We start from the raw sequence: 25,285 nt of genomic DNA, 5'->3' as shown, positions 1-25,285 counted from the left end.
AAAAGTTAAAGCAGTGTGTACATGTATTCGTTGGAAAAGATGTGTGCGAGCGTGCCAATTACATTGCATACGTGTTTGTGAGCATCCATATTCTAATATACACACACCACTATGTGCTAGTTCAACTTTAACTCGGCAGATAGCATTGCTGTTACTGTCTCTCGACTTTTGTTGGCAGTATTGCCAGTCTTCTTCATGAAATGTTTTTGCTACTCACCGGAAGTATGCGTTACCTCCTAGGTCAGCGTTTCCCAAATGGGGATTCGCGAACCTCCTAGGTTTTAGTTTAGTTAGCTACAGAATAGTATAGGGGATTCCGCCAGGGGGTTCGCGAACCAAAAAATGTTGGGAACCACTGTGCTAGGTGATAGTCAAATCGAATTAGCATTTTCCTTCGTGTGAAAGTGGTGACCTTAAAAGTGATCAAAGTAGAATATAACCAGTCCATTAAGCATTATCAACAAAAAACACTTCTCGATTTTGTCTTCGTCCCATTTTTGTCACCCCTAAATTCATCATAGGGGTGACAAAATCGGGTCATTACTGTAATAATTTTACGATAGTTTAAAATAAGCGATGTGTGACAAAATCGGTAAAACTTTCTTGGAGTTTTTTTTGGGAAAATAGCTGACCTTTAATTTTTCAAATATCATTTTTGTTCATAACTCCATCGACCATTACCCGTGTGCCAAGTTTCATGAAATTCCATGTCCCTTCGGCCCATCGTAATGACAATTTCGACAAAAAATGCTCAAAAACACTCGTAAATCGTCAGTTACACCTAGAAAGCCCCCTTGAGTTGCGCATGCAATGTAATGTTGCACAGGCAGTCGCTTACACATGTCGTATACCTATTCATGTCGCGTACAGTCTGTTTTTGCGCCTTCTGCAACATTGAAATTGCACCAAAGGCGGTTTCCGGCTGCCTCTGTGTGCAACTATTATTATTATGATTATTTGTGTAATCTACGCTATCACCGACAGTAAGCGTAATGTCTCATAAGACTTATCATGCATGTACCGGTGCGCTATCAGAGCCGCGACCAGCTATGTAAATCATAATAATCCTTTATAGTTTTGCGATGCTGGTCGCATGTGCGTCACAAATGAATGTGTGTGTCAGTTTCAATTCTATGCGGGTAAACATTATTGTGGGAAACTATAAAAACGTAACGATTCGAAATGTATATAACTCATTTGTCATTCGAATGTCATGTTATGTTTTATAATAACATTTCAACTAAAATTGTTTCAAAGAATACTTAGTCATTAACCAAATATATGAAAATGAATTAGAACAAATTTGGCTGGACCTTTCATTTTTTATGAGGAAGGAAATGTGCTTTTTGTGAAGAACGAACATTGGATGAATTGTCCAGGTGGGCCTTTCATTGTTGAATAGTTTTATAAAATTTGATTCCAAGGACAGTTATATATTTATTCTTGCTGAAAAGAACATTAGTTTAATCCAATTTGTATCAAGCTCCGATTACAAACGGGCGAAGTGTAATTCTCGCCGCAGCAGGTGCAAAATGACATAAAGCGCTAACTTTACCTGTCCGGCCACTTGGGGGTACCGAATTATAGCACAGCCTCTAACTACAGTCAAAGATTAGACCCGGCTTAAGCTGCGCTCACTACGTAGCCGTAGGTTCATTGTCGTACTCGTACATAGTCTCTAATGTGGTTTTGAATTCGGCCAGAGCTGCAAAGGTATTGGTGATACCATCCGCACTGTCAGTGGTGTGTACCTCACCGCCGTCACCGTGTGGCATAGACGGGGCAGTATTCGTCAAGCTGAGAGATACCTTCACATCTCAACGAGCATTCTGTCCAACAACATCGCCGGTCAAGGTCTGAAGAGTATAATTAATCTGTAGGAAAAATTCGGAGTTATTTAGTGTTTAGCATCGAACCGTTACATTACTATTTCGTGTTTAAATATTTTTGGAATAATATTTGTTTGGTTTCTGTGTGACACCGAGATATCCGTCTGAGGTGTGAATGAATTGACGGCTGATCACGATTCAGTAAGAGCGAAGCTGTTTGTCGTTTATGATATCAATAGCAGGAAGAAACTGTAATTGAATTATCTGTGATCTTCTAAACAATACGTAGTTATTAATGCGGATCTATAAAGCGTGGAAACAATTAAATTAATTTAACGTTGTATAGTCGTGCGAAGTATACCGCGTCCCAAAGCAACAGATGCGAGCAAATTTCCTGTGCCTCTTTTTGTGCCATCAGTGACGTAGAAACGGCAGGCAAAGCAGTCAAAATTGACAAAAAATAAAATCTCCCAGCTGCCTCGAAAGTGCCGTCGTGCGAGTGCGCGTCAGAGACGACAAGAAGACAAGGTGAACGAGCAGTGATGGATAATGCAGCGAAATTTGCTGAACTTGAGCAGGAAATCCGCAGGATAGATGTCGATGCAGATACCATCCAGGTGACCTACCACTTGCGGAAATTCGCCACCCTGTTCCAGACGCACATCGTCGATGATCAAACGCTGAGGTGAATATAAATGAGACATATTTAACGGGTCTATGTTTCCGTAAGCATCGATCACTTAGAGTAGAAGGTCCGTGGGTGTGGGAAAGTTCATTGATCCTCTCTGTAGCAGGGCCGTCAACGTGTGGTTTGGCACGTAACATTCCTAAAGCATGGTGTTTCGATCTCTATTGATACCTATCATTAGTCATTCTAGTAGTCAGCGACGGTAGTCTAAATGTGAACGGGTTTTGCATAGGCTGTACCATTACTCCGCAGAAGGAGTTAAATGACTCATGCGGGTGAAATGTGAAGCTGCTTGCTGTATGACATTCCGAGTAATTCGTGTTTTTCGGGCCTCCTGCGAAAAGCATAAAAATAAGAGAATAAATCATGAGCTTAAATCATTTTGAAAATACAAAACTTTGAAAAACAATTCTGAATGATTAAAAACGAAAAAACGAAACATGTTAGGAGACAAATAAAGAAAATAAAAAAATCTATGGGTTGGAACTGGTTTCACATAACTCCCGTTTGGGTCAATCGTTTGAAGAGCAACACGTGAATGCTTTCCGTAATACAATTAACCAGTCAATCCTATTCGCCGACCTATATTTTTCCCATAGACGGTGATGCAGAAAAAATGCTTCGTCGCAACCAGCTAGTAGGTATACCTAGTAGTAGATCACGTTTCTACTGTTGTAGCGGTTGTAGCTCCCCACTCACAACTTTTGCTTTCTTTATTTACAATCGATTTTGATATTTAGAAGATTGCATGGGCGTAGCGACGGGAGAAATGAATGTTTAGTTATCACTTGTAAGGTTAAACTTTTCGAAGTTCTCTGGTTAAATCGATTGAAGCAAAAGTAATTTATTCTACTTGACATTGGATTAAATACGCTTTTGCAAATATTTTTTCAGTGTTTTTTGAATTTCAACGAACTTTAGCAACAAGTTTTGACTGTAATATGTTATCAACTTATGCTGAAGATATTCAAAAAATCTGCAAGGCTATTTATTTGGAAGTAATCTATTCATTGGTTTTACCCTATTTTACTAGTTAGAAATTCTGATGACTTTTTCATTCTATAATTACAGCTTGAGGAATGCGATCTTAAAGCATTCCCAAATCTGCACAAGCTGTTGAAAATTTTATGTACGCTTCCAGTTTACTAGCGACCACCGAGACGAACGAGAAGTCTTTTGCATCGATGACACAAATAAGTTATTTAAAAAACACGATGAGTAAAAATCGTGTAAATGGACGTGCGTCACTGAGTATTCACCGTGATCATGATGTGATGGCAACCGTAACCGAAGTGCTTGATAGAACGGCAAAGAAAAGTGGACGATTACAATCTACTACTAAGCCGTACGATGTTTTATTGAATATTGTTACTAAATAAATTGCATCTATTTTGTAAATTTTTATAACGGTAGTCTTCTCAAAAGACGAAGGGAGTGGTGGAAGAAAGTAACGAAAAGAAGGTCTAAAGTTTTTATGAGCGTCTTAGTGGAATACGAAAGTTAAATGAATATGAAGGTGTTTTATAGTATCACTTTGGTTGGACAGGACGTGAAGGGGAAAGAGTGGAAAATTAGATAAACAGAGGGTCATTAAAGCCGCACTCACTAGGTTTATAGTTCGTTACGTTTTATTTCATTTTCTGCCCTTTTCCCTTCACGTCTTGTCCCGCCGTATGGTTCTCATAGAACAATCTTGTTTTATACTTTCTACTACCATTCCTTTCGTCCATAGTAAAAACTACCAGTATAACAATTTCTTCGGATGCCTGACTTCATTATAAGTTAAAACAAAAACACGAGGTCAAGTCTATCTATTGTGTTTCAAATGAGTTTACAAATATGTTGTCATAGAATAAATATTATCTGGCTACACCTCTTGGCGTGTTATACGCAGAAACAATAAAACGAAGAACTACGCAAAAAATGGCTTCTACACCTGTCTTGTCGGTTAATCTAAAGTCGGTAAAAATGTTGGTTGGAAATGGTTGTTCTTGATTTTGCTGTTAATGCTATTTATTTACGTAACTAGACTCTGTCAGTTACAACTTTTACTAAATCTATGGAAGGTCTATGACTTCTATTGGTTGAAGGTTTTGCGATGTGGAAAACAAAGGATCATGTCCAAAGGTCATTCAAGCCTTGGTTAAGATACTAGATTTTATTGCAAGCAAAGGTTCGGTTCGAAGTGGTGCCAGTATTGCATGAAATTTTATATACGTGCGTAGTTAACTCTCCAAACGAAAGACTTGGACAGGTTCAACTTTTTGGCCACATCCCTGATCGAAGCATTGGGATTCCGCCTGAACGCTTCCACGCTACGCTTGTAATCCTGATGACCAATAAAACATCCATTCTGACCGCATTTCTCCTTCCGTTTGATGCTTAGGCTGTGAACCATTTCGCGAAATTTTTAACTTTTTGGTTAAAATTTGACAGTTCGATGGTTTGTCGAAAATAACCCTGCTCGGGAGCATGGTTAGTTTTGACCAAGGTTTTGACAGTTCGATGGTTCGCTTCAGAGCCAATGAGATATGCACAGGTGAGGAAGAGAGCTTCGACGTGTTTCACTGATTTTTCGTTGGATTTTTTTTACATTGGTATGGATGCTTATCGCATAATAAATTTGTTCAAACAATTTGGGTTGAAATGAGATGAATTTTAGCTATCAAATAAAAGCAAATGAACATCAAAAATTCATCCAATTCTAACTCGGACAGAATAAACAATATTTTCATCCTCACCTTCTATGCTCACATTGAGCAAAAATAACTATCAATCCGTCAAATATGAAATGGTTCGCATTCTGAACTGATTTTAACCACTCAAGGAGAAATAACCATCGAACTGTCAAATTTTAACCAAAAAGTTAAAAATTTCGCGAAATGGTTCACAGCCTTAGAGTTTCGTAGTAACCTTCATTCACACGACTCACCGTTGGCTACACGATACCGAGTTGTTTTCCGATGTCCCGATGAGAGAGTTGAGGATTTTCCAGGTGCTTGCGCAAAATAAATTCGTTGCTTTTCGGATGACGCCATTTTTTCGTAAAACTGACCGCGATAAAAAATCGCAATGTCACCCCAGTTCACATTTATCTGGGATTAGTACTAAACGATTGTTTTTGCACCATTCGGCGAATATCGATAGCTCGATAGCGATACTATCAGATGATTGATTAATGACCTTTGAGCGCTATGTTGACGTCGTTAATATAAATTAAAAAAACAACGGTCCGAGCTAGCTACCTTGCGAAATTCCAGAGAAAACGGCGGAAACCGACGAAAGGGACCTGTCGATAGATATTTTAACAAGACGATTCGACAGATGCGATATAAGCCACTGGAGTAGCGGCCCTCCAATGCCGAGTCTGTCTTTACACGGCGACGGTGATTTGATGATTTAGCTTGTCAAAAGCAACAGCGAAGCCCGTGTAGATGACATCTGTTTGAGAACGGTCGTCGAAACGCTCCATTACGTAGCAAGTTAGTGTCAGTAAATTGGTGGACGTTAAGCACTTGAACATAAATTCGTGTTGCCCAACGACGATGTTCAGCTAGACAATCGTGGAATTTGGCACGATCATAACGAGCTTGAAGAGTTTCAATACTGCACATAAGACGGAGATCTCTCTGTAATTGTATACGTTTCTTTTATTACCCTCTTTATGGACTGAACATGAATGGGAAAAGAGCATCCATGAGCAAAAAAGACAACGGATTGGAGTTACCAAGGCATCAATACTGTTCTTCAAAAAGATTGAAGGTATGCCGTCAAGTCCACTAGAGGCAGAGCTTTTCAACCTTAGAGACGCTTGCCTAATCATAGCATCGTCAATAGTCGCTCCGCATTATATTGGAGCAGATCAACGAATTCCAGGACTCTCTTCTGCTGGTGTTCGTTGACTTCGAAAAGACCTTCGACCGACTCAACCACGAAAACATCTGGGGCGCACTTAGGCGTAGAGGAGTTCCAGATAAGCTAGTCCATCTCATCGAGGCTCAGTACGAGGCGTTCTCGTGCAAGGTTTTACACGACGGCGTCTTGTCCGACCCCATAAGGGTTACTGCTGGCGTGAGACAGGGTTGCATTTTATCACCGCTTCTGTTTCTCATCGTTATGGATGAGATATTAGTTGGAGCAATTGACAGTAGACCAAATCGAGGATTGCCTTGGAATCCTCTAACGATGGGGCAGCTAAATGACCTTGACCTAGCCGACGACATTGTCTGGCTCGCACAACGCCGAAACGATATGCAGAGCAAGTTACATGACTTCTCCGAGAACTCCCAGGCAGCCTGTGACCTGCTGCCAATGTAGCGAAAACTAAGCCTATGGTAGTGAATACTGACAATTCCACCAACTTCACAGTAGCGGGACAACAAGTTGAGCAGGTAGACGCCTTTCAATATCTTGGTAGCCAAACAATGCCCGATGGTGGTACCAAGACTGATATAGCCACACGGATCAGAAAGGCCAGGGGTGCCTTTGCAGGTCTGCGAAACATTTGGCGCTCAAACCAGATCACTCTACGTACGAAAACCCGAATCTTTAATTCAAACGTTAAATCCGTATTGCTGTATGCCTGCGAAACGTGGTGCATCTCAGCGGAGACAACGCAAAAACTGCAGATATTCATTAACCGGTGCCTGCGATACTTCATTCGTGCCTGGTGGCCTGATAACTGGACATCCAATGAGGAACTCCATCGTCGGTGTCATCAACGGCCGATAGCAACAGAAATTCGTGAACGTAGGTGGAAGTGGATCGGACACACTTTGAGGAAAGGAGCGAACGAGGTTTGCAGAGAAGCACTCGACTAGAATCCACAAGGACAACGTAGAAGAGGCAGACCCAGAGGCTCATGGCGACGGAGCTTAGCCAACGACATCCGGGTTGTAGACGAGAAACTGTCCTGGCGACAGGTAAAAGTCATGGCGGGTAACCGTCAGCAGTGGAGATCTCTGCCTTCATCCCTTTGTTCTGCCGGACCGGCGGACATGGACACATAAGTAAGTAAGTAAGTCAATAGTCAGGCTATTGAGAGAGTCACCAAGATTGTGAACACTGTTTAGTGCATTCGATACTTTTATTTTAGACAGCCTTTCGTCAATAAATTTGTAGCATTGTCGTATCCAAGGAACATGACTGAAGGAAATAGCCTTGAACCAGGAGGGACTGCATACGTACAAAGTACAGAAGGCTCTAAATCGCGACAAACGGTAAAATACGGTGGGAAAGTTACGGGTCCGGAAACTGCACAGCGAGATGCTGACGAAGCCTCATTGTCTCATCATGGATGATGAGACTTACGTCAAAGCGAACTTCCGGCAGCTTCCGAGGATACAGTATTTTACCTTTCAATACAAGTTTGATGTTCTGGAAGAAGTAAGGATGCAGAAACTTTCAAAGTTTGCTCATGTGACAAACGGAGTGCCCCGTTCGTGATGACCGGGACTGTAAACAGGCAAACCTACCTCAAGGAGTGTCTACAGAAGCGTCTGCTTCCTTTGTTGAAGCAACACGATCTTCTGGCTGGATATAGCTTCGTACCAGGTACCACTATTCAAAGGATGTCCTGGAACGGTACAAAGCCAGCGGAGTTACTTTCGTACCCAAGGATATGAATCCCCTCAACGCACCGGAATTAAGGCCCATCGCAAAATACTGGGCTATTATAAAACAGGCATTGTGGAAGCATCCCAAGGAGGTCAAATCTGAGGAAGACAAAGAAAAACTGGGTTTCCGTACAGAAAAAGCTGCAGCCAGATGTTGTACAGAACCTTATCAGTGGAGTTAAGCGTAATATGCGAGCATACGATTATGGTATTGAAGTTGAATGAAATATTTATAGAATCGGTCAATTAGGTAATATTCCATAGCGTTTCTTTCGTGGTGCAATTTGATGCGGGACACCCTTTATGTGCTGTCTCAGACCGCCTATGCCCAGACCTCGTCTCAACCCAGAGAGCCCCCTGAGATACACATGAAACATGTCCTTTCATGCAACGTTGATTTGATTCGTTGCATAAGTTCGTCCACTGTCTGTGGTAACTGATCTCAATCGTCTTGATCGTATACTAATTGGAAATCGATAAACAAATTCTTGCATTAACTTCGTCGGTAATATCACCTCCCCCCAGACCATGTAGCATTTTTGAAGTGTTGCCATGGTTTCTCTATTGAGTTTGTAGAGCGCTGTTGATAGTTAGTCCTTACCGGTAGCTCTGTATTAGGCTCAGCAGCGTTGTTTCTCGTTTAACCGCTTGAAGATCTGGTACTGGGAGGTTAGTATTTTGCGCGGACAGCCCAAGATTAATTTCCATTCCGCCTTCTTCTGAACATCGCCATCGGGGTATTCATCAAAAAGCTGCTTCCATCACTCGATCATCTAGCGCTCGTTTGTGATCTGGTTTCACTGCTCCACCCCGCACATGTCAGGTTTCGTCAGCTGGGCAGCCCTTACAAAATTGGTTCTTCTGATAGAGCTTACAGGTGTCATTAGTCCGGAAGAGTTTTAATTCGCCAATTATCGACTACGCAGTGTATTTTTGGCGTCATATCGAAGTCTCGCAGTTTCATCCAGTCTACCATTCTTCCCACCAAAGAACGGAGGCCACCTTCCTCCAGCTTTAATAAAAAATAGTTTACGTTAGACCGGGACAAAGTCAGAGACAAGTAAAACATAAAAAAAAGAAAGACAGCTCATCAGTTGTTGACTTTGTGAGTGGGTTGTGCAGAACGATGCTACGAGTGTGCGGGTAGCAAAATGTATGCACATAGTGCCAGCGGTTGTTCGTCGCACGCTTGCGTCAGTGGAGTAAGCGTTGGATGCTATGCTGCTCATACTCGCTCGCGAGAGAGTGGGCCTCGTTTGCTTCTTGCTCGATTTGCAATATTGACTTTCGCATCTTGCAAAATACAGCTGCCCGTAGTTTCAGATATCCAACTTCTTTTCATGTTCGTATTTCGCGACCTGGGTCCATGTCGAACGTTCCGAGTCCAATTTTCTAGTTTGTTCGTAGGCATTTGCCTTACTAGCGACACACCTCCGAGTCTTGTGATGCCCGCTCCAAGTCAGACGGTGTTGTGAGCAGCGCCTAACATGGAGTACATACACTCACTTGGTAGATAATTAGTATTATAGATTCTATAATGGCTTCAAGTCATTAAATACTCATATTTTTATGACCATTTTTCAAGTGATCGATGCTCTATGGACTTGTATGAAATATAATACGATCTTTAAAAAACTATCAATTTATTTAAATCATTTTCAATTATCCCATTTGCTTGTGTACTCAACAGTGATTTATTTACCTACCTCAACCGGATAGCGCTATCCGATGGCAAGTTTGCGGTCAGTATGGCCATCATCTTTGCATCCCGCCAGTTGGATGACCTGGTGATAAAGGAAACGAAACTACGGAATGCAATGCTCATCATTTTGCAGCGGAATTTCCAAAGCATCGAAGAGCTAAAACGAGACAGTCTGGAAAAGTTTTACAATTCGATTACGTTACTTGGGGAATACTATCACCGAAAGAAGTTCGTCAATGGAAAGCGGGTGTTAATATTAGGACAAAGCTTATTGTTATTACTGACAACCGAGTTGGAAAGTGAAATTAAAAAGTGCGAAGAGAACGAAGCACATACGATCGATCCAGAATTCGCCAAAGTGATACTCTCCCAGATGACGTTGAATGGTGGCGAAGCGGCTGTTGAACACAAGCAGGAAATTGAAGATCTTAACTATTCCATTCGGAAGTGTCTCATCAACGTAGCTGGGTTAAGTTCTAGGACGAAAGCGTATTTGCTGATGGCGCTGGACTTGTTCTACACAAACTTCAATCTCGGCACTAAGCTGCTGGAAAAACTTTACGGTAAATACTTGTTTGAACCAGACGAGAATTCATCAGCAAAGCAACCCGAAACTGTACAAAAATCTGATCAGGTAAACTCGAACAAGCCGACGAGTACAGAACCGAACAGAACCAATTCTAAAAGTGCAAATAGTAACAGCAACACAGAGAAGACTGATACCGTAAAACAGATGCGCTCTAAACCATCACCGCAGAAACCGAAAAAACAAGAGGACAAACCAAACGTATCTCCCGTCGTTAAGGCAACGAATGCGTCGGCGAAGAAACTGACCAATGCAGTAAATCATCGACCACCCCTAAGCCATACTTCGCCAAAAAAGGACCAGCGGCCAAAGCCACCCCTTAATCAGAAAGCAGTTCAGCATCGTAAAACACCTGCAGAAAAGTTCAAACCAGCTTCTGCTGATCGCACACCGCCTAAAGTACCGAACGCCAACAATCACATAAGAAACAAAACACCGGACAATCCTTCGGTGTTGAAACAAAACACCAAGGGATCCGGGAAAGGCAGCTCACCTGCATCCAACGGCTCACCAACGGTACAGAACGGTGGCAACGGTGTTAGTCGAAAGCTCCATACGGTGGTGTCGGCCAGCGCCGAGGAAGACAACGTCGAAAATCTCGCCTGGGATGATCTGACACTGGACGATGAGTCGCCCCAGAAGATCAACCCTCATACCAAGTCGTTCCTGTCCTTCCTAGCACAAAAATGAACGTACGACAGTTAAGAAGAGTTGTATAGTTTTCCACACAAATTTGCATTTTAATTGTGCCTGTGGTAAATATGTTCGTTTGTGATATTGCACACTTTTACGTTAAGTTTTATACGCGCATGCAAACGATTGAGAGAGGAAGATTGTTTCTTTCGAAAAATTGTAGGGTTTGAATTGTGATTGTATTAGTTTTTCTATATTTTCCTTTTGCTGTGAAAACTGAATAAGTTTTCATCAATTTAAAATTGATCGGTATAACTGCATTTGTTTGCTAGATAAACTCTTAATGTTAAATGATACTTAAACTATAAGCTATAATTTTCGTAACGTAAGGATAGACTCGTTTATACTTCTTTTATTTTACATGTTCTAGCGGCAGAGATTTTTTCTTGTTTTTGTCTCTCAACCGAAAAGAGTAGCAAACAGCAGACATATCAATTGTGAGCAAATAGTGTTGTAGAATAATTTTAAAACAAAATATAAAGAAGTTTTGTTTAATGTGACAATAATAAAACTGATTTTTTTAAGCTATACGAGTTTTTTGATTTCCCCAGATGCATTCCCAGTATGATTCGACTTGCACAGAAATTTTTACACCGTGTGTCCTTTATAACAAAAGTCTTACAAATAAACTGTAAAAGGTTTGTATAGTTTCTTCCACTCAAATAAAACGAATAATAATTTTAAAAATTTAAATTGTAATTTTCAAAACTTTTTTTTTTTTTGCATAGAAGATAGAGCTTCGAGACCTAGGTTCTGACAAATATGCGACCATTTTTCCGGTAAGACAAATTGTCTTAAACTAACTGAACAATTTTCAATTAAACATGTGACTGAATATTTCAAAATTACGTATCGAATTTTTAATATGAAGGTGAAACCACGAACTACCTGAAAGCATGTTATCGAGCACATTTTCAACTACGACCCTTAATAAATCGGTTGCTTCGGAGCCCCAGTATGTCTGCCAACTCTTTGCCGATAAATTCACATGAAGCTTTTGCGACGGCCAAGTGTTTGCTATGTTCCGCTAATGACGCTCAACATCGGTGACGAAAAGATCTATCGAGCCGACACAACGTTAACATTTTCGACTAAAACCGGCCCAGATACATTGAAAATCTGCTAACTCGCCTCCGACTCGTGTTTGGTTCATCCATCTCAAGTGGGCTATCAGAAAGATGTCAACAACTGCCGAGAAATCTCGTCACGTACTCACACGCTATAAACAATATCTGAGTGATGATCAACATAAAATCATCTATACTGATTTGTTTGCGGCGTTTGACAAAATCAATCATGCTATTGCGATTGCTAAATTGGAAAGACTCGGTATCACCGGCAGTATGTTGCGTTGAATTAGTTCCTACCTCGTAGGTCTAAACTGATTGTGGCAGTTGCAGGTTTTCAATCAAATGCATTTCCGGCCACGTCTGGTATCCCACAAGGTAATCATTTGGGACCGTAAATCATTTGGGACCGTATCTCGTTTATCCTTCACCAACGATTTTAAAATTTGCTTACTGAAACGCTCCAAGGTTGATGCAATTTATCTTCAACGAGAGGTTGACATCTGAATTGGTACAACCTGCACTGGTCAATCCTGAAAAATGCTTTCGCCCGTATTCGAGAACCTGCCATTTTTAGGTACAAGTTCCATGATACCGAAATCAAATGTGTCGACCAGATGAAGGATCTCGACGTGAGAATAATCGTGGCCAGATATAGTACACGGGTCAAAAACCTTACTGCAATCTAGTGATGCACCAACAGATGCTGTCGACATGCAGGAGAAAGAGAGTTTCTACAGTCAGCTGAACAGCGTGGTTGAGAAAATCCAGGAGGATATCCAAATCCACCTAGGCGACTTCAACGCAAAGATTGGCTCAAACAACGCGGACCTTGAACGCATCATGAGACGTCATGGCCTAGGAAAGATGAGCGAAAACGGGGAGGTGTTAACAGGATTTGGTGGTAATAAAGGCATGGTCATTATTGGTGGATCATCCTTTACCCATAGACCAGCACATAAACTGACGTGGGTTTCATGCGACGGCCGAACAGAAAACCAAACCGACCACATCTGCTTCAACCAAAAATGGCGAAGAAGCAAAGATGTACACAACAAACGTAGCCCTGATATTGTATCCGATCATCGTCTTGTTATCGCTGAGATACGTTTGAGCGTCGCCCGTGTCCAACGACGGGAGGAGAAAGTTGGAAGTCGGTACGATGTCCGCACGTTGGAAAATTTCGAGGTGAAAAGTTTGTCGAATAATTTGAGTCCTGAACCTTGGAGTTGCCACCTGGTGGAACCGTCGAAGAGCAATGGACCGGCATCAAGAACGCCTTCATTACGACCAGTGGCAAAACCCTCGGCATAGCGCGCAGCGGGTGGACGGAGTGGATTTCGAATGAAACTTGGAGGAAGATCGACGAGTGGCGAGAGGCGAAATCCGGTATTGAGCGAGCACGAACCAGATCGGCTTAGACTACTACCCGTAAACGATACACCGAACTGAAGAGGGCTGTTAAACAAGCATGAGGTGAGACAAAAGTGCGTGGATTAACTTCCTAGCCGAACAAGAAGAAACCACCGCCGCCAATGGTGATATCCTCTTCCGAGTTTCAAACTGGATGAAATTGAAGCATTGATGGCTGCTTATGAAATCGAACAGAGCGCCAGGGATAAACTGTATTTCGGCCGAGATGCTCAAAACTGACCCATGTTTGTCAGCCCGCCGCCGCCAATGGTGATATCCTCTTCCGAGTTTCAAACTGGATGAAATTGAAGCATTGATGGCTGCTTATGAAATCGAACAGAGCGCCAGGGATAAACTGTATTTCGGCCGAGATGCTCAAAACTGACCCATGTTTGTCAGCCCAGATAATGCATCAGCTGTTCAGCAATGTATGGGAAACTACAACTTTTCCGGAGGACTGGATGCAGGGCATATTGGTGAAACTCCCTGAAAAGGAGACCTTACTGAACGCGGTAATTGGCGTGGCATCACGTTGCTCTGCATTACTCTTAAAGTACTCTGTAAGATAATCCTGAACCATCCTCTGGATGGTCATATGTAGACCATATCACAGGCGACGACATTGTCTTGCTCACACAACATCGAAACGATAAACGAACGACGACGACGACGACGACTCCGCAACGACTCTGCCAACGACATCCGGTCAGTAGACGAGAACCTGTGCTGGCGACAGGTAAATTCCATTGCGTGTAACCGTCGGCAGTGGAGATCTCTGATTTCATCCCTTTGTTCTGCCGGACCAGCGGATATGGACACATAAGGCACTCAACGATCTTTCACTGCTTGTTCTGGGTTTCCACAAGGCAGTATCTTGGACCTTTGGCCTTTCTCATCTACTTCAACGATGTTAATTTCCTGCTCAAATGTCCGCGAATCTCGTATATTGACAAATTCTGCTTAAGAAAGCAGTGTGCAAAAGTAGAGCTTCCGTCCAAATGCGGTGGTTCTGCAGAAGCAGCAATCGACTTTCATGCAAACTTTGAATCGAAATGGTGCATAGATAACCACACGCTGCTGAACTCCGACAAATGTGAAGTTATAATATTCTCCAGGACAATAAACCTTCTCGTCTTTGACTAACCGCTATCAGACGTGCCTTTCCGCCGCAAAAACTATGTCAAGCACTTGGGAATACTGCTCGACTCTAAGCTCGATTTTAACCAAAACATCGCATTTATTGTCAACAAGGTTCCCAAGCAGCAACCTTTGCGCACTTCTGGTTGCAACGACTTATTTACGACTGAAATTAGTCATATATCGATTGACGCAACTGGTTTGTAACAACTGTGTTAGTAGGGTAGGAACAGTGCTGTTAATATTCATAAGCATAACGTTCAAACTTCTGGATTATCAGTCTACCTTGCATTGATAATCTGCTTGCTTTGATCAAACGTACATAATAACTATATACAGCAAGCATGAACTTCATGCACGAGAATATAGAATATCAGCGCCCTGTGATATTGTAACAAACTGATATTCACGTTTGAGCAGTGAAAATCAATAAAAAAAATTTATGTTGTTATTTAGCATCTATTGCGTTCAGCTGTTGGACATAAGATTTTTCTTTTCATTTACTGCATTTAAAAATGTTTTTTTTTCTGAAGTGAATATCACCTTCTGGGTTTGAAAATCACTTTCTCCTGTTCTATTTTCACGATATATTGAACTTGTATACTATGATGAAAATCACTGTGCAGTTGTACATACGAAACTCAGAGGCATAAAAAACAATGTATGCTAAGAAAAAAGATTTTCTGTTTTGTTTGAAATTCGGTGATAATTAAAGGCCCTGGGTAGGAACCCCAAATTTATCATGCGCATCGTCAAGAACTTCTACGACATCCATTGTCTCAAAGTGCTCTACTGTGCACTAAGCCACCCAATCTTGAGTATTGCGCTCCAGTATGGAGTCCCTAGTACCATCCATCCTTCTTGACCCACTGAATACTCGTCGAGAGGTGATCAGAACAATATCTGTCGCCGATATGCCGAGTGCCGACCTCGAAAGTGGATTGCCCACCTATTCGCGCGAACCTCCACATACACGCCCAAAGCAAACCAGCTACAATAGTTTTTAGTACGATCACCAGTCTGCAACACCACCTTAATCGCTCTAAATCCAGCTTCGACTTCGACGTTATCTGCGAGGTACTGAAAACTCGATTCCTGACACTAGCGCGTACATTCCAGGTTAAGTGTAGCAGTATGGTCATAGAGCCTGTTGAACGGCTCAACTTCCAGTGAACTGGATGGCGCACCTTCAATCTTTCTAAAGAACTGCATCGATGCCTTGGCTGCTCCAATCCGACGTCTATTTAACTCCTCGATTAGCTCAGGTATATTTCCTTCTGCTTGGAAATACGTCCACATGTTTCCAATACAGAAGAAGGGGAACAAAAGACAGACAAACAAAAACAACTACAGAGGAATATCTACCTTATGTGCATTATCGAAACTCTTCGAGTTCGTTGTGATGGTGCCAGTTTCCTCGTTCGTCCAGCAATACATCGCTGACGAGCAACACGAATTCATGCCCAAGCACTCAACGTCTACCAATCTACTAACACTCACTAGGTACGTAACGGATTGCCATGACGACCGTTCTCAGACAGACGTTATCTACACGGACCTCTCTGTCGCGTTCGACAAACTGAATCATCAAATCGCCGTCGCAAAACTGGATAAACTGGGCATTGGAGGGCCGCTCTTATTATTAATGTGTCTATCGATGGGTTCACCTCACCGGTTTTCAACGCTTTTTTTCCGGAGTCCCACAAGGCAGCCATCTCGGACCGTTGGTTTTTCTTATTTATTTCAACGACGTCAACTTGATGCTCAAATATCCTCGGCTTGTATTCGCCGATGACTTGAAACTGTTTTCGAAAGTTAACGATTTTTCGGACACTCTCGCACTCCAGGAGCAACTGTTGATATTCGCTGGATGGTGCAAACACAATCGCTTGGTACTAAACCCCGACATATGTGAAATGATAACGTTCTCGAGAAAGCTGAGTTCTATAATATTCGATTACCGATTATTAAGCGTTATCTAGACTGCTGCAACTATCGCGGTATTACGCTGGTAAATGCCGCCTACAAGGTACTCTCCCAGGTCCTATTACACATCCGAAAATGTTGAAAAAAAATATCAAACTATGTCAGTCCCAAGCTACAAACGCATAACAGTCCCAGTAGCGGACGTATAACAATAAACATCTGTTTTTCAGAATTTCTCGAACCGATTTAAATGCGACGACTACCAAACGGAAGATTTAATGGCCTAGGCCAAGAAGAATGCTATTGAACAGAATTTTGATCGGATGAGAATCAGCAGAACTCAGCAGAGAATCCGATAGAGGGGCATGTGGAGGACGGCAGTCCGAGTTCGACAAACATCGAGATACAACTTAAATTCAACATTGAATCGATCATCGGATTGTTGCCAAAAAAGTAATGTAAGTATTTCTATATCTGCATAAATAAAAATACTAATATTAATTCGTCTTCAAATTATTAGCATTATTTAAACAAATCTTCCCTAGATACAACTTTTTACGATTTCTTAACATCATAACTTTCCATAATTTATTCTCACGCAGAAAATGGAGTCCTTAAATTTTTTAACAAGTCATTTTACGGTTCATCTATTATGAATTTTTACACATTTTTCCTTGATTCTAATTATTTTTAAATTCCATACAACATGTGTGCATCATATGGTTATTTCAGACCCAATTTTTAATTTTTAGCTCAATTTTGAATTTTTTAGTATCACACATCAACGGTTTTATTACTTTAAATCAGAATAGGGTTCAAATTGAAAGCAGAACCCGTGCAATGTAATGCGTAGAAAGATTACTTGAGCTGCAGTTCTATCCAAAGGATAAGCATTATGATGTGATGGCCGCGTTATTATTTTAGATAAGTTACTTTACATAAAAATATTAACAAAAATGCATCATCGGCTAGGTTCTACATTTGGATCAGATTCATTCTGAACTAAAAGCATAACATGATCACCAGTGAATGAAACCATTCGGTTTAATTAGAATACAAAATTTATCAGAATAAATAAGATATAAATTTGAAATCGAATAATTAAACACAGTAAAAATGACAGAACAAATTCTGACAAAACTGTTGGGAGTTTGATTACCGTGAAAGCACCATTCACCGCGCATGTTATGGTCGCCGCGCACTAAGTTGTAATTTCATTGATTTCAATTAATTGAGACTAAAACTCTTAATTCTATGCATACAATACTGTTGTCGCAACAAAACTACACGCATATATTCGAATATATCAATCTGAATACGCTGAAATCAATAGAAATACTACCAAGTTGCGCGACAACTGATGCTTTTGGTACTTTACTGTTGACTTTTTATTAAATTTTTCGAGTAAAGATAAACGTTTCCGTGTGCGTAGAAACGATTCTTATAGTTTTGTTCTTCAAAATTTGCATTACAAATAAGACGCTGATCTTAAAAATCAACCATTTGTGCAGTAACTATTCGTTCGATATGATGAAAACAACGAAGATGAAACCAGAAGGTACTAAGCTCCAAGTTTTGTTTTAGAGAAGCGGCCTATGGTTGCGCCCTCTAAAATACAACCTGTAGATGTTACTAGTACAAAAAAACAATACCGTTGATAGTGTGTGCTTTGCAATCTTGAATCATGGGAAGGCATCACGACGAATTGCTTCCGTTGGGGAAAACAAGTATAGCCTATCACAACCGCATACAACCAAAAATAAATTCCAAATAATTTAAAAAGTACTAGATATTATAGTTACGATATATTGGTACGTATTAAAAGCATTGGACAATCAAAAATAATCAATTAAACTTTAAATACAAGAGAAAAAATAAAAGTCACAGACAGAGAAATGCACAACGAATAAATGGTTACACCATGTCCAACAAATCTAAGCCTAATTTAGCACGTTGAAGCATGCGATTTTTAAAATTTTAGGGAATTGCACTGCCGACGACGGTGTGTTTAGACGGGATCTTGTGATTTAATCCGAAGCCTCGGAGCTACATCTAGAGCATGTGTGTGAGTGTGATTGCGCCTATTAAGCTACTTTAACTAGAGTTTCTTGGATGGGTTATCGATATAGATGTTACCTATGTTGCTGTTTTTTCTTTTTATAGAAATGAGTTGTACCGCTATCAGTTAGTAAGAGCGATAGTAATCGTAATAGTTATTTCTCGTAAAATTGGCAATACCGTTCCGGTTGCCACCTGTTGAAACGCTAGTATTTGTTATTTGCATTAGCTAATAGATCTTATTCTGATAAGAAGATAGTTTTTTCCTGGATACAGCCAGGGAAAAAACTTTTGATTGGCTTTCAAATTATGTTACATGCTTCAGAGATTAAATATTCAATTATGTCATACTATTCGTGTTCTGCTTTGCTCCTGCCTGGTAACTACCCATACTAAAACTGAAGGGTGGGAAAACTTTACTAAATTTTTGTTTGGTGAACACAATGCTATGTATTTTTTTGTCGGTTCAGTTCGAATCATTAACCTCGATTCATTTTTGTTTTATTCTACTCTTGAGACCCTACTTAGCGAATCATTCTATAAATACAGTACGCCTGGACGAACCTCTGAGCATTTTGCTTGGTCACAACAAATAAGCGCTGGAGCGTCAATACAAAGATCGGTGATCATACAAACCTTCAACCAAATTAACGAATAAATATTCACCTTCCGTTTAGCCTAATAGTACCGGTACTGAGTAGTACGAGGTTGCAATAGCTGTTGGTGAACAGCGTTAGACTTTTCCTGCTATAGAAGATTATTGATCTGTCCCATCTGTAAATAGCGCAGTGATGCTATGGCAGCAATGCTAGGAATTTTTTTTAGTTTTGTCTTACCAGTGACCTTCGATGCGCTTCCTTTTCCAGTACGACCTGTGTTTGTTGAGGAGAGAACTTCAGAACAGCCGATATCACCTTTACAAGGGTCACGCTATTACCACTAACGTTACCGCTGAGATACTATAGGGATTGTTACAGATAAATCAGAATTTTAGAACAAATATTCTAAATAAAATCTACCTGGAACAGAATATTCCGTAAGTACTCGAACTCAGTATTGGCTGCTATACCCTCATTGCGATGCATTGAAACCTGTTTGAAGATGAAAGTATTCCGTCATTTACTATTCATCGCCGTAATCCACCTCAACTTACCAAGGTTTCATCCAACTGACGTGAAAGCTTCTCATTCTGCAGTTTCAATCGTTCCTTGGACTGCTCCAATATCAGGAAATTTTCACACTGCTGCTCCAGGAACAAATTTCTGTTCGACACATCCTGCACTTCGTGCATGATCTTCTTCAGTTTGTTCTCCAGCTCTTCCTTCTTGCTGACCATTTCGTCGTATGCACGACTCCTTTCGTCTCCACCGTCACTTTGCTGCTGTTTCAGCTGCTCAATTTCCGCCTGAAACCGTCTAACGTTCTCCTCCGTCTCTGCGCTGAATGAGTCGAATTTCTCCTTCAATTGCATGTTCTGTTGCTCTAGGCCAAATTTCTCAGCCATTGCCGTATTTAGTTCGCTTTTGAGCTCATCTAAATCGCGAACGTAATTTTTGTTCTCTAGCTGCAACTCGCGGTTGCTTTGCAACTCCGCCTTCAACCGTTCACATTCCTCAACAGCTGATCTTAACTGTTGTCGTAAATCATCCGTCTCCTGTTCTTTCAAAATACTTGCTTGTTTTGCAGCTTCCTCTAGTTCAGATTGCGTTTGCTCGAGTTTGTTACGAAGTTCTTCCTGTGCTTGCTCAGCTACGCTTAGTTTATCCTCCAAAGTACGCTGCTCTTCAGTGGCTTGCTTAACAAACTCTGCATGCTTACTCTTTTCCGCTTTAAGTTCTTCCCCATTTTTACTGTTCGTCGCTAACGCTTCTGTAAGTCGTTTTTCGGCTTCGCTCTTACCATGCTCTAGCGTTAGTATCTTAGCCTTCATTTCGTTTTCCTTTCCCACAAACTCGTTAATCAATTTCTTAATCTCCTGATCCTTCTCCTCCACTATTTGCTCGCTCTGGCTAACTTTCAACTTCAACGAATTGATTTCCGTTTCTTTGGCTGATGCAGACGCCTGCAGTTTTGTTTGTTCATCCTTTACGGAGTGCAGCTCTCCTTCCAGCTGTTTGATCAACGTGCTAAGGTATTCGTTCTCGATTTTTATCTCTTCGTAATTTTCCAACTTTTTCTCCAGATCGGTAGCGTTTTTGCTGAATGATTGCTTTTCATCGTTTGCCTTCTTTATCAATGCCTCCAGCTCTAGCAGACGTTTCTGGTTACTGTTCTTCATCGAGTCAATTTCACGGTGCAGAGCATTGTTCTGCTCCTGAATCGATTGCTTCTCTTTTTCCAGTTTCGCTTTCAGTTCGATTTGTTTTCCCTTAAGATAATCGTTTTCCAAACGCACTTTTTCTATCTCTGCTTTCAAAGCATCACATTCTTCGGTTAGTGTCTGCTTCTCCTGTTCCAACTGCTCCGTCGTTTGTTTTATTCGAGTCAACTCTTCAAGCAAACATTTATTGCTATCCAGTACACACAACTTCTCCTTTTCCTTCGCTTCCAATTCATCTTGCAACGAACGATGTTGATGATCTAGCAGTTCCTTTTCGTTAAACAACTTTGCATTATCCCCAGCGCATTGATTCAACTGATCCGTGGTAGTTTTAACCTTTTCCTCCAGCTCCTGGCATTTCTTTTTCCATTCATCGCTGCTGGTCGTCACTTCCTTCGATTTTTTCTTCTCGTGCTTGAGGGTGGATTCGGCATCCTGCAACGCAGCTTGTAGCTTCTTATTCTCCTCCGAAGTGCGACGATTGTTTTCCTCCAGAAGACAGTTCTTTTCCGCAAGCTGGGAATTTTCACACTCAACCTTCTGTAGTTTACTTTCACTTTCCTTCATCTTCGCCTGCCACTTGTGAGAGGTTTCCTTGTCGGCCTTGCTCTTCGCGTCCGTATGTTGACGTTGCAACCGCTCAATTTTCTCCTCCAGGATTTGTTTTTCGTCCAAAATAATTGAATGCGAGTGTTTTACATCCTTCAGTTGCTCCTCTAGGCGCCCGATTTCCTGCAGGATATTGGTTACTTGCGCTTTGAGTTCTGTTTTCTCACGAATTTCACGTTCAAGCGTCTTCTCCAGATCCTTCTTCTCATTGCGCAATGACTCTACTTTAGATTTCAGAGTCGTAACCTCTGTCGCCAGATCATCTTTCTCTTTTTGGACTCCGTCTAATTTTTCCCCCAATTCTTCCTTCTCTTCGGTTAGACGTTTGTTTTCATCCGATTTTAACTCTATCACGTGGTTAAGATCTCGTGTCGTCTCCAACAACCGTTCATCTGCCTGAGCTAGACTGACTCGCATTGATTCCTGCAGAGATCGAAGAGCTTCCGACTCTGAGTTCTCATTGATGATCTTTACGTTTCGAATCTCTTCCGCTAGGGAAGCTTTCTGTTGCAACAACCCACTAATCTCCTGCTTACAGCTTTTAATATCCCCAAGCAGTTGATCGTTCTGTGATTTCAAGCTACCCTTTTCCTCGGTTATTTTCTTAAACTTCGCATTAACCTTTTCCAGCTTATCCTTGAACTGTTTCAACTCCGACGTTAGATGATTATTTTGATCGAAAACCTCCTTCAGACTAGCTTCGTTGCTAGCACGATCCCGATCGTGAAGTTCTTTCTGGGCATCCAAAGCTTTGCTAATTTCCGCCAGCCGCTCTTGATCCAAAGAAATTGTTTTTTTCAATTTAATTATTTCGTCCTCCTGTTCGACCAGCTTCTGGCATTTTGCCTGAAGGTCAGTCTGAACTGTCTTAAGACTGACGCTGGTTTCCTGCTGAGCTGATTCCTGCTCTTTCAGTTGATCTTGCAGTCGCCGAATGACAGTTTCCCTATCCAACAGGCTATTTTGGAGGGTTACAATCTCATTCGCGGTGGCTTTAGCATTGCTATCGTATTCGTCTTGTTTTTGACGAAGACTTTCTGCAGTGGCGGAAACCGTTTGCTGCATCTCTTCTCTGCCAGCAGTTAGAACTACGATCTGTTGCTTCAAAGCATCAATTTCCGCAGTAGAATCAACACTATTAGCCAAATCTTCTAGTTCTTTAATTTTTGCCAAACAAGTTTCCTTTTCGGTGGCAGAGGTTTTCAAACTTGCGTCCATTTCCACCAACTTACGTGACAGTTCGTCTTTTTCTTGCTCGAAATTGACGCAAGCTGTTTTCATTCGAGTTTTTTCCTTTTCTAAGTCCAGTATTTTGCGCTCGAACTCGACGAACTTCGATTCAAGTTTGTTCTTTTGATCATTACAGGAACCAATCGTAGTTTCCAGATCTTTTACCCTGGCAGCTACTTTTTCCGTTGCCGTTAGTCTATCTCGCATCTCATTTACCTCTTTTCCCAAAATGTCCTTATCGGAAAGTGCTTGCTTCATACTTTTCTCCATGTTTTGCAGTTGTTCTTTGAGTCTACGTACCTCGGATTCTTTGCTCTCTAATTCCGAATGAATGGCCATTTTATTTTCAGCGACGGTTAGCGCTTGTTCCTCTTCTCGCTGCTTGCATAACTCAACTTCTTTCTCTAAACTTTCCTTGATTTTTATTTCCTCTGCCAGCTTACTTTCCAATGCTGAAATTCGCTGCTCCAGACTTCCGTCGACGTCATCCCCAGCTAGTGTAATCAAGTCCTGTTCTTCGGTTTTAACACTCGCTTCCTCCGTTCGTTCACTAACGGCTTTTAGTTTTGATTTCAACGTTTTAACCACACACTGAAGCTCGTCGATTTCCATCCGCAAAGCTCCATCCAAATGCGCTTTGGCTTGCTGTTCCAGTGAACACTGCTCTCGCAGCTCGCTTATTCGTCGCAGCGCTTTGTCCTGTGTTTCTACCAGCACCGAGCGGGCCTTGTTGTTATCCTTTTCCAGTTCTCGATAACGACGGGCCAATTCGGTGTACCGTTCTCGGTACTTCTGGTAGCGATCCAGTGCTTTCTTATAAGCTTGAAACAGTTTGTCCTTACTCACCAAATCCAACTGACCATTGGTTGTGGTCGATGCGCCTGAAACCGATTCCGTTTCACTGGCTGATACGTCGACGTCAGTCTCCAGGTGGTAGATCTAACATAAACAAATAAATTGAGAAATCTAGATTTTTTCGTACAAACATTAAATTACCGCTGGAGAGTCGTAAGCAGGCAAACGAAACGACACATCGCTGGCCATTGATGAATTGGATAGGCGCCGGATCCGATTTACGGTGGGTGAAACTCCATTGTTGTTGGTCGCATTTGCAGATGCCAGATTAGAAAGAAACGAACTATTGCTGAGATTGTTGCTATTGCCACTACTATTGTTGTTGTTGTTGCTGCCACTATTGTAGGTAGCACTGGGTGTCGAGCCAGACGAAGCACTGCTATTACCCAAGGAGTTATTGTTAACCTGATTCTGCTGAACAGGAGTACTAGTACTACTGCTACTATTTACGGTTTGTGATTGGCGTAACGGAGAATTTTGAGGTGTATCTAAAAACAAAGCATCAATTTTAAAACCACAGTTTAGAAAATAAATATAGTAGAACTCACCATCTTCTGTAATGCTGAAGAAATTTTCACTCCCGGAAATTTCGGATGTGGTCGAGGAAGCGGAACTGACTGCGGCCTAGAAAATGAACAACGTAAACAAATAAATGTTGTTTATTAACTTCCAAATTTAAAATGAAAGTAGGTTTTAAAATAATTATTGGTTCTTAGTCTTTAATTATTTAATGCCTCAATATCAAGCCGATCCCTTGGTTCTTTGTCAATGTATTAAAAAAAATTAAATTGGCATTCAATGCTTATCCACAGTGCATTAAACACACGTAAGCGAAGAAAATCAAAGCTTTGTTGCTTTTTTGTTTATGCAAGGAGTGGCCAGCGCCGAGCACTGCTGCGCATCACAAACAAACATCGTGAGCAGTTTAAGCCACAGTAGCGTAAAATATGTGCTAATAAAAACAAATTCTACAAAAACAAAAGAGAAATTCACGCGCTGTATATAGGAGTAGCCACCATCGTGTCCCTTGCTGCTGTATGCGGCGTGAACCACCGTCGTCGTAAATAAGTTTCTTCAGCAAAAAGAAGACAAAACGCAGAAAAAATTACGAAACACCACAACTCGTCTCGTCAAGGGTGGGCACCCCGATAAGCCACAGTAAATAAAATTAGGCGACGCGCAGTTGCATTCCTCGGCGGAAAACGGATTTCAATTCCAGGTAGAAACGCAAATTCATCAAGCACTAGAACCGATGCAATTTTGTGCAAAGCTCCTCCCACCTGCAATCCTTTGGAAAGTTGTTCCAATCTTTGAGGCGATTGCTTCACCTCCTCGGTGATCTTTTCCTTTAGTTTCCGAAACATATCCACTCCCGGTAATTAGGTCAATTTTCACACTGACATCGTTCCGCGGAACGTAACTAGTTAATTAAAACTGTTTGCTGGTTAAAACGGGACACAAAACCAAAAATTGCACACAAAATTACGTGCACAGATGGAACTCCGAAATTCAGACAATACAAAAAAACTACGTGTAAGAAAATTTTCAGTTCGCCTT

At 41.3% G+C, this 25,285-nt stretch overlaps 2 protein-coding genes across 2 annotated transcripts; one reads left to right on the top strand and one right to left on the bottom strand.

Annotated features, from left to right (window-relative positions):
• The first annotated feature begins 1,868 nt into the window (after positions 1-1,868).
• LOC128738208 (uncharacterized) lies at positions 1,869-11,611 on the top strand. Its single transcript, XM_053833169.1, has 2 exons — positions 1,869-2,514; positions 9,823-11,611. The coding sequence occupies exons 1-2, from the start codon at positions 2,372-2,374 to the stop codon at positions 11,108-11,110; spliced, it is 1,431 nt and encodes a 476-aa protein (XP_053689144.1). The 5' UTR covers positions 1,869-2,371; the 3' UTR covers positions 11,111-11,611.
• LOC128738207 (golgin subfamily A member 4) lies at positions 11,292-25,220 on the bottom strand. Its single transcript, XM_053833167.1, has 7 exons — positions 25,009-25,220; positions 24,277-24,352; positions 23,870-24,216; positions 19,868-23,812; positions 19,734-19,805; positions 19,551-19,673; positions 11,292-19,488 (listed from the first exon to the last, which is right to left on the bottom strand). Exons 1-7 carry the CDS (start codon positions 25,090-25,092, stop codon positions 19,462-19,464), a joined length of 4,674 nt encoding a protein of 1,557 aa, XP_053689142.1. The 5' UTR covers positions 25,093-25,220; the 3' UTR covers positions 11,292-19,461.
• Positions 25,221-25,285: the final 65 nt, after the last annotated feature.

This window comes from Sabethes cyaneus, chromosome 2 (assembly GCF_943734655.1).
Source record: "Sabethes cyaneus chromosome 2, idSabCyanKW18_F2, whole genome shotgun sequence".
Lineage (NCBI taxonomy): Eukaryota > Metazoa > Arthropoda > Insecta > Diptera > Culicidae > Sabethes > Sabethes cyaneus.
The sequence above is the reverse complement of the archived record's forward strand: the minus strand, read 5'-3'. Positions and strand labels throughout refer to the sequence as shown.

What these genes read in the sequence shown, in the direction of transcription:
- LOC128738208 (XM_053833169.1), top strand. Translation starts at nt 2,372, where the DNA reads ATGGATAATGCAGCGAAATTTGCTGAACTTGAGCAGGAAATCCGCAGG. An exon ending in GTCGATGATCAAACGCTGAG is followed by an intron (nt 2,515 to 9,822) that starts GTGAATATAAAT and finishes TGTACTCAACAG; the next exon opens with TGATTTATTTACCTACCTCA.
- LOC128738207 (XM_053833167.1), bottom strand. Translation starts at nt 25,092, where the DNA reads ATGTTTCGGAAACTAAAGGAAAAGATCACCGAGGAGGTGAAGCAATCG. An exon ending in CTTCAGCATTACAGAAGATG is followed by an intron (nt 24,217 to 24,276) that starts GTGAGTTCTACT and finishes CTTTGTTTTTAG; the next exon opens with ATACACCTCAAAATTCTCCG. An exon ending in AAGCGCATCGAAGGTCACTG is followed by an intron (nt 19,489 to 19,550) that starts GTAAGACAAAAC and finishes CGCTATTTACAG; the next exon opens with ATGGGACAGATCAATAATCT.